The sequence below is a fragment of the Vigna angularis genome, chromosome 4 (genome assembly GCF_016808095.1).
Source record: "Vigna angularis cultivar LongXiaoDou No.4 chromosome 4, ASM1680809v1, whole genome shotgun sequence".
Taxonomy (NCBI): Eukaryota; Viridiplantae; Streptophyta; class Magnoliopsida; order Fabales; family Fabaceae; genus Vigna; species Vigna angularis.
The window spans coordinates 42290184-42300433 of NC_068973.1; the positions used below are offsets into that span (position 1 = coordinate 42290184).

A 10250-nucleotide genomic window follows, 5' to 3' on the forward strand; every position below is an offset into this window, starting at 1 on the left:
CACAAAGCCCCGCATCAAGAAAATTTAAAAATAAATAATTTTTTTCTATGTTTCAATGAAATGTAATTTTTATTATGAATTTGATATAGTTTTATATATTTTTATATTCTTTTATTTAATTACTTTGTAATCAATTTTTATGTGAAAGTTTATAATAATGTTTAATATAAACTTATTAGTAAATAGCATTATACATTATTAGTATTATATCTTTTTAACGTTTAATATTATTTTATTATACAAGTACAACAAATAATTTAATTACAATAAAATTTTAAACTTTTAACTATTATCTTCATCAATCCGATGAGCAATCTTACTTTAAAGACCATATTTAATACTTCTTAAAGTCATTATAAAAATAAAAATAAAAAAGTCAGAAAAACCTCATAGCATAATAATATAATCTACTCTTAAATTTTATAAGAAATTAAATCAAAACTTAAAAAAAATGTATAGGAACAAAAATTGACTCGTCATGTGGATGTTGTCATACTACATATTTTTAGTGTTGTTGCGACTTCTTAAATGTTCATGAATAAGGTTATAACTTTTTCCGAAAGCTTATGGCAAAATTATTTCTCAACAGTGATTTGAATAATAGGTTCTTTGTAATGTTAATATTGTAGTCAATGTAGTATATTAAATTTTAAATTTATAATAAAATACGGAAAGTAAATTCTCGTTCATTTGTTGTTTTATTTATAAGAGTTGTCTTTGATATTTATTCCTAAAAAAATATTAACGAATTCCTAAATTAAAATAAATAGGAATTAAAATAAAATTTATTGAGATTAACATCCATACTTTAAATCTTTTCATAATTTTTTTCATCATATTTAAGCTTTAATTTAGAGACCCACTTGCAATAAAGTGTTTTCTTTTCAACGGGTAAAAGTGTCATTATCCATATATTATTGGTTACAAGAACTTGAATTTCACATCTATGATTTTTCTCTATTTGTTGCTCCTCATAGCTTAAATATAGATGACAAATTTTTTATCTTGCGTAATTGTAAAAAAATTCCACGTGCTAAAGAAATTTTAATGTGATTTAAAAAAAAATCATATAATTTATATTTTATTCAAAGGAAGATTAAATTGATTTCGTGAATAATTGATGTTTCTTTTCTTTTACAATAACACAAAAGAATGGAAAGTAGCACTTTATTTAACTACACACTTTTTTTTCATTCTTAATAAATGAAATGGTAGATAGTATTTTTATTTTGAAAATATAAGGTAAAACACATGTAATTAAAGTATATATTTTCCTTAAAAAATTAAAGTTAAGAAAATTTAAAACAAAAAACCCTTTTCCTTAAACATTTAGGATGTAGTATATATATTCGAAATATGTTTGCACCAATTTGATAGGTACATCAATAAATGAGATGATATGTTAATTACAAATATATTAAAGTAAAAAATAATAATTGAATCGTGAATGCATTATAAGAAATTGACAGCAAACAAAATGGAGGACAAAAGAGTAAATAGGAGGGAAGGCGAATGGCATTTGAGGAGGCAAAGTTTTATATATATGGCTGTTGCTCTCGTACCACCCGACCAACCATTTTCTGAAATCTAAGGAGAAGCAAAAATGGCGATGGCTTTCAAGATGGTAATTTTATTCTCTACCCTAATCTCTTCAATTCATGTGTTAGCTGGCTTCTCATTTTCTTTGAGGATGAATTGATTAACTTCAGGCAACCACCGGAATGTGGGTGACGGATGAATGCAAGAAATCGTTCATGGATATGAAGTGGAAGAAGGAGCACAGATACATAGTGTTCAAGATCGACGAAGGATCCAGACTCGTCACCGTTGATAAACTGGGTGGCCCCACCGACGGCTACCACGATCTCACGGCTTCCTTGCCCACCGATGATTGCCGATATGCGGTGTTCGACTTCGACTTCGTCACCGTCGACAACTGCCGCAAGAGCAAGATCTTCTTCATTGCATGGTTCTTCCTCTGCTCTAATATTTCTTTACGTTTTCTGCGTACAAACAAAAGTAGCCAACCCACTGTCTCTCAATTATGACTGTCTTGTAGTAATAATGCCTAAATAAAATAGGAGGGGACCCCGTTCATTTAATTAACCAGTATTATTTATTACTTATTATGTAGTAGTAATTGAATTAATTGAAATTACATATATTTTTTTTTTTTTCTATCAGGTCTCCGACAGCATCGAGGATTAGAGCAAAGATTCTGTACGCAACTTCGAAGGATGGGCTGAGAAGAGCACTGGATGGAATCAGCTATGAACTCCAAGCCACGGATCCAACGGAGATGGGTTTCGATGTAATCAGAGACATAGCCAAATAGACATGGATTTTTGGATTTTGATTACTGAATGCTCTCTATCTTCGAATGTGATTTTCCGATGAGTTTTAATTCACCAGTTTCTTCTTTTGTATAATAGAGTTGTGAGGTTGAAATTGATGTAAATGTATGTGGGGCCTGTCATCTTAAATCATATTAATACTGTATCTACGTACTGTGCTTCAAATTAAATTATTAAGCTCAAACCACCATAGCCAACAAAACTTCGTTGTAATCCCTCTCTCATGGAAACTTTATTAGATCACTTTTTAGACAGAAAACTATAATGTTTGCATTAATACGTTATTTTTATTTGTTTTTTTTACTGTTCTTGTTATTAAGGTAAATGGTCAACAAAATCATTACTGTCCTGTAGTTATCATTGTCTTACCTGATTGGAACAAAATACGTAAACTTTAACACAATTTTCTCATTATTTTGAACAAGTTTTCCTCAATTTAAACAATAACGTATAGCACTGTACGTTTTGCATCGTCATTATCTTTTACTGCGATAGGAAGTGAAAGGTAGGTATAATGTCGTATCGAAGAAGAAATAGCGTGTTACTGTGTTAAAGTCTCAGGAGCTATAAGTGTCTGTTCAAAGAAACATAAAGATGTTTTGAAACTGAAAAGTGAGCATATCCTCTTGGGAAAATTTTAGACTGACACTTTCATTTTCTAATCTTATAAAACATCTGATAAAAAACTATAAAAACATTTAAAATTAATTATCTCTTTTCTTGAAATCGATTACAACAATGGAGTTTTGAATTCAATATCATGTAGATTTCTTGCGGGCAAAAGGAGTTTTTTCACTTATATACCTCCAAATTCAAGTTCATCATTGAAGAATAAAAAATGAACCAACACAAATTCATCTGTGCAAATATTCTTCAACAAAAAATTAATACAGAAAAAAAATTGGTTCAATAATAATAAATCAAATAGTTTAACAATAAACAATAAAAGTAAAGCATATTTAAATAATATTTTCAAGTAATTAGTGATAACAAACAATAGTATGGCTTTGATGTTCAGTTCGTACTTCAAATATACAAGTAGAACGATTTAAGTTATCTATTATAAGACTTATTTCACAACCTATCTTTTTTCTATTACAAATTTTATAAATGTATATCCATAATACAATTTTTCATATCTTCCCAAAGCTGTGTTGTGTTCATTCCTATAATTCCATGCATCCAATTTCTAAATGTGGACAAAATTGTAGGATTAGTGACTTATTTACAGTAGAAATTTAATCCTGTAAATTATTTTAAAATTTGTGTGTTGTGGACCATCATAAAAAGGTGAGGGGTACTTGCAAAAATCCGACCCTCAAGTTAGCTTGTGGCTTCTTGATAGTCATAATGTGTATAATTAATTCACTATTGTATTTATATTACTTTACATAAACATTTTACATGTGAGCTTTTAATAGATTTAAATCATTATTTATTAAATAAATGAATTTTAAATTTAACTTAATCTTATAAAATCAATTTATAAAGTAGAAATTACATCCACTTATATATAATAAATTAGTTTTATTTTTAATTAATGTGAAATTTTTTTAAAATTTTTAAATAAGTTATTAACAATATAATGTGTATTAGTAATATAATTTTGTATAGCTAAATTGATAATGAGATATTGTAATTGTAACACTAAATAACTAAAACGTTGACTATAAATAAGTAGGGTGTTTGACAGCGAGATATTATACTACAATATATATATATATATATATATATATATATATATTTTCAACGGAATTTTATACATATTATTTTTTCATCGTGTGAAAGACAACTAAAAGAGAAATATGACATATTTGTTTTGTTAATTTATTTGTATATTATATTTTTGTTTTTGCACGTGCATATATTATAATTTATTATTTTTTGTATTTTCCAATAATTTCTTTTTCATAAATCACTTTTTATATTTTTTTAGTTTAAGCAAGTAAAATCTTGACATATATTATATAAATTTGAGTGAATGTTAACTATACGAAAAGTATTTCGCATGATATATGTTAAAAGTGATGTAAATTAAAGATATATGTATACATACTAACCCTAATAATTCAATCAATTGTCTTCATAGAAAAGACTCATAAGTTAAATATCTAATTAGTCTAGCGTAATTATATTTATAAAAAAATTCAGAATGTTAAAAGTTTATGAAAAATAGTATAAATATAGATCTAATTTATTAGGACTTTTATTATACATTTATTATAATATTAATTATTATATTTATGAAATTTCAGTTAACTATAAAAAAAAAAATTCTACGTTTCACCCTAGTTCCATCTAAAATAATATTATAGAGTAAGTTTGGTAGAAAATTTTTAATTTTAAGAAAGGAAAAATTGAAAAAGTGAAATTGATATAAATGAATTAAATAATAATTAATAATGAGCACTTTTTATGTATTGCAATGTGTTTAATGCATTTATATATAGGAGTTGAAAGTTAGAAGAATAATGAGGGAGCTTTATTATAAAAAAGGGAAGACGTGTTTGTTTGATATTTATCTAATGTAACTGCAAATCCTATTTATCATCCACGCACAATTCAAACTTTCCAGCGACAAAATTCATCCATGACGTCAGCATTCAACAACCGCATACCACTTTTACAGATGGGCCCACAATTGCCAGTTACAGAACGACATCCGCCGTGATCTGCGTCTGTCTTTAATCTCCACCCTCCATCTCCCCTCATCATACTTCACTTTCTCAAACAAAATCATTTTTTCACTTTTTTTAATGAGTGTGAAAAAAAGAAGCGAATAAAAGAAACAAAATAGTAAACAAAAGTAAAAATTAATAACCAGTCAAATATTATAAAATATTTAGAATATATACTTATATTTATTTCATAAAATTAAATAATCACAAACAATTTTATCTCTCTCCTTCCATTTTCAATTCTAATTACAATTAACAATTCTAATTTCACTCGCTTTGCATTTCTCTGCTTTCAACAACAACGAACCTTAAAAATTTTACATAAGGTTCACGGTCACATTCCTCTCACAACCACATTCGTCTCAGATTTTTAATCAAGAATAAAATCGAAATCCCATATTTAACTTAATTTTATCCTAAATCCTATATTTCAAAAATCTAAATTATTCAAATTTAACAACTTGTCAAATGTCTAATCCATTTAAAAAAATTAACACGTCATTCTTCCATCTGTCAAAAAACTTAACCTCTTAATTAAATTTAACGGTAGAGACTTAATTGATTCAAATTAACACTTATAAGAACTCAATTGGGAATTCTAATAAGAATAGGATCAAAATGGAAAAATCCCACATAAATAAGGACAACTAAAGGGTTTAAACCTTCTTTTCTATGAAGTGATTTGATAACTAAGGTATATACATAAGTTTATTTATACCAGATTTTGTTAATATAACATCATGCTTTTGAACCTGTGAAAGAGTATAGTATAAAGTTGAATAAAATTTATACCAATAATAAAAAACAAAATTTAACAGGCTTTTGTTGTGAATATAAGTTATTTTTGCAAAAGTTATTGATGTGGGTGGATAGAAAAGTTAGAGAAAAAGAACAACGTTGATTAGGGCTTTTATGCAAGGCTTATTTTTGGAAGTAGATGAGAGGAGAAAATTACATGACAGTTTAATTGTAATATATGGCGAAAAAACATCATTAAACAAAAATGCGTGAACTACATGGGACACTCAGAAGATAACTCATATCAAATTCATGACATGCAGTTTTCAGGTAAAAATTCAACATAAAATATTAAATATATATAAATATAACATTGAGTAAAAATAACATATTTTCCTCAATTATAACAAAAAGGTAAAAGCCAATCAAAATACACTGATTAAATGAAATAAAAGTGAATTTTGTCATTACATATATATACCTTATATTAATTAATACTCAGAGCCATACAACTTGATTAAATATTGAAATGATAACTTATTTTTCTTACTACTATAAGCATGACATCCAACGGCTACATGTTACTCTTAAGATTTAAAAAAAAATGGCCTTTGATAAAAATTTAAAATGATTACTTTTATTACAATAATATGTGTTTTTTTTCAGACAAGCTGAATCAATCACATTAAATATTAATAATTGAATAGAAAACTAAAAAAAAAAGTAGTGTATCGAATTTTATAAATTTTTTAAGATGAGATGAATCAATCAAATTAAAAATTAATATTTGAATAGAAAAATATAAATAAACAAGTGCACCAAATTTTATTAATTTTTTAAAATGATTTTAAAGTATATATACACACAAAATGGTACAATCAAAAGTCATACATTAATTAAAATTAAATTTTCTTAAATAAAATATTATCACATGAAGTAAAAGTAGTTAACATTTAACTCATGTAATAAGAAAAAGGAGGTGTGATTTTCTTACTTAATATAATTAATAAACAGTAATACAATTAATAATATATATATATATATATATATATAAGAAGGGAAATTTAAGAAAAAGAAAAAGAGTGGGGGATAGGGAAGAAAGAAAAGTTAAATGTAAGTGAGAAATAGAAAAGAAAGAAAGAGGAAGTATATTTATATGAGTGGTGAGTGAAGAAACTCAACCATATTGAGACATCTTAAAGAAAATGGGTAAGATTCCTTGGAAGTTACTTTCCTGCACATTCTTCGTCATTCTCTTCAGTTTACTGTTTAAAGTAACGGCAGACTATCATCCTTCCAAAACATTCATCTTCAGAATCGATTCCGAATCCAAACCCTCCGTTTTCCCCACGCACTACCACTGGTACACCTCCCACTTTGTCCACCCAACTCGCCTTCTCCATCTCTACGACACCGTTTTCCACGGCTTCTCCGCTCTCCTAACCCCCCAACAAGTTTCTTCTCTTTCCCAACACCCCTCCGTGCTAGCTGTCTTCGAGGACCGCCGCCGCCACCTTCACACCACGCGCTCTCCTCAGTTCGTTGGCCTCAGAAACCACCGCGGTCTGTGGTCCCAAACTGACTACGGATCCGACGTCATCATCGGAGTCTTCGACACCGGAATCTGGCCCGAACGCCGGAGCTTCAGCGATTCCAACCTCGGCCCAATTCCTGACCGCTGGAAGGGGGGTTGCGACACTGGTGTAAGATTTTCTCCTAATAACTGTAACAGGAAGCTGATTGGTGCGCGATTCTTCTCCAAAGGTCATGAGGCAAGTGGCACGTTGTTTAACGACACCGTCGAATTCCTTTCTCCAAGAGATGCTGACGGTCACGGAACCCACACGGCGTCAACCGCGGCGGGACGCTACGTTTTCGAAGCCAGCATGGCGGGATATGCATCTGGAGTTGCAAAGGGCGTGGCTCCCAAAGCGAGACTTGCAATGTACAAGGTGTGTTGGAAGAATTCTGGCTGCTTTGACTCTGACATTCTTGCAGCATTTGACGCTGCCGTAAACGACGGCGTCGACGTCATTTCCATGTCCATCGGCGGCGGCGATGGCATTTCGTCTCCTTACTATCTTGATCCAATTGCGATAGGGTCCTACGGTGCAGTTTCCAGAGGTGTGTTTGTGTCATCCTCGGGTGGAAATGACGGGCCCAGTGGAATGTCGGTGACCAACCTTGCACCCTGGTTGACCACTGTCGCAGCAGGTACCATTGATCGCGATTTTCCGGCGGAGGTTATACTGGGAAACGGACGAAGACTCTCCGGCGTGTCTCTCTACTCCGGAGTTCCGTTGAAGGGGAGAATGTTTCCCTTAATATATCCCGGAAAATCAGGGGTTCTTACGGATTCACTATGCATGGAAAACTCGTTAGACCCTGACCTTGTGAAAGGGAAGATAGTGGTTTGCGACAGAGGAAGTAATCCCAGAGTTGCGAAGGGATTGGAGGTGAAGAAAGCAGGAGGAGTAGGAATGATTCTGGCTAATGGAATATCTAACGGTGAAGGACTTGTTGGAGACGCTCATCTTCTTCCCGCGTGTGCACTTGGTGCTAACTTGGGAGATGAAGTTAAAGCCTACATTTCATCCTCTGAGAACCCAAGGGCCACTATCGATTTCAAAGGAACTGTGGTGGGAATCAAACCGGCACCCGTAGTGGCGTCGTTTTCAGCGAGAGGACCCAACGCGTTGAATTTGGAAATACTCAAACCTGACTTGGCGGCACCCGGGGTGAACATTCTGGCGGCGTGGACCAATGCGGTTGGGCCGTCAGGGCTGGAGTCAGACACGAGAAGAAGCGAGTTCAACATTTTGTCGGGCACATCGATGGCGTGTCCTCATGTGAGTGGGGCAGCGGCGTTGTTGAAATCCGCGCACCCTGATTGGAGCCCTGCAGCCATAAGGTCTGCAATGATGACAACCGCTACGGTTCTTGACAACACCAACCGTCAAATGGTTGATCAAGCCACTGGGAATGGCTCCACGCCCTACGATTTCGGCGCTGGACATCTCAACCTCGCTCACGCCATCGACCCTGGGTTGATTTTCGACATTACCAACGATGATTACGTCATGTTTTTGTGTGCCATTGGCTACAGGCCCAGGGTGATTCAGGTGATTACTCGATCGCCGCCTAAATGTCCACGGAGGAGGCCGTCGCCGGAGAATCTGAACTATCCGTCCTTTGTGGCGGTCCTGCCAGCGTATTCATCCTCCAGAGGGTTATCGTTGCTGAGAAAGACGTTCTTCAGGACGGTGACGAACGTGGGTGAGCCAAATTCGGTGTATTGGGTGAGGGTAGAGATGCAGGCGGAGGGAGTGACGGTGACGGTGAGGCCGTCGAGGCTAGTGTTTTCGGAGGCGGTTAAGAAGCGGAGTTTCGTAGTGACGGTGACGGGAGATGCAGGGAATCTGGTGCTGGGCGAGGCCGGAGCGGTCTTCGGGTCGCTTTCGTGGACCGATGGGAAGCACGTTGTTCGGAGCCCCATGGTTGTCACTCAAGCTCAACCGTTTTAAAAAGTTTCTAGTGTTACCTTTTAATTAATGTGGCCCTCAGTCAAAGGTCAAAGGAATTTTCGCATCGAAGAACAAAGATGTTTTATAGTTATTATTTTTCTTTTGAAGCTTTCGATGCTCTTATCCTTCGAAAAGTAAAGAGACCAACATTAAATTGATAAACAGGATAAAGTTGTTTTTGCCATCTATCTAGTACTAGATTCTAAACATAGCTTTATTGTATTTTATGATCCTAAGAATATGAATTATATTTATGGAGACATGTTATCATTTCAAATAATAATAAGTGATAAGAAATTAGTGTATTAAAAGGTTGATAAAATATATTTCATATACTAAATATATCAGAAACAAAAGAGTAAATGATGTAAAAATATTGAATGGTTTTATTTTAGTGGAATTGGAATGAGAGAGCAGAGATGATTTTGAAGAAAGTGTGGAAAGGGTGGTGAATTTGGAATATTGAGTGAAAAAAAGTCACTCCAATTCTCTCAGCTCAGTCATTGAAATTAATTTGGTGAAGCAGATTGCTGCAAGAGATAACCAAAGGCATCTAGAATTTTTGTGACAGAATATGAGAATTGTAAAAGCCATGCCCTCTATAGTTGATATTTTGAATTGAGTTGCCATATATTTTATTTTTAAAGTTAAACAACTCGTAATTTTACATTTTGAATATAGATTCAGTTATTGTATATAATAACATTTATTATTTTAATGAGAAAAAGAATATTTTTATTCTTAAAGTTAATTTGTCTGAAGAAGTAACTCAAACCTTTTTTTAAGCAACTTTGTAGTGTCATATATGATCGAAGACCCGTGGAGTAGAAGAGTTGCTTCAAATAAGCATTTTTAATTAGAGATGCTATAATGACTTGAGAAAATGAATCAAGTTAAATATATTTTGAATTAAGAAACATTTATTCAATTAAATAATTGATCACAATTATTAAGTA

The 10250-nt window shown here is 32.4% G+C and overlaps 2 protein-coding genes across 2 annotated transcripts; both read left to right on the forward strand.

Moving 5' to 3' along the window:
- Window positions 1-1502: 1502 nt before the first annotated feature.
- On the forward strand, window positions 1503-2556 carry LOC108330992 (actin-depolymerizing factor 5). Its single transcript, XM_017565595.2, has 3 exons — window positions 1503-1624; window positions 1710-1969; window positions 2185-2556. Exons 1-3 carry the CDS (start codon window positions 1604-1606, stop codon window positions 2333-2335), a joined length of 432 nt encoding a protein of 143 aa, XP_017421084.1. The 5' UTR covers window positions 1503-1603; the 3' UTR covers window positions 2336-2556.
- Window positions 2557-6931: 4375 nt separating this feature from the next.
- Window positions 6932-9478, forward strand: LOC108330695 (subtilisin-like protease SBT1.6). The gene has a single exon (XM_017565204.2). The coding sequence runs from the start codon at window positions 6976-6978 to the stop codon at window positions 9292-9294; it is 2319 nt and encodes a 772-aa protein (XP_017420693.1). The 5' UTR covers window positions 6932-6975; the 3' UTR covers window positions 9295-9478.
- The last annotated feature ends 772 nt before the right edge of the window (window positions 9479-10250 follow it).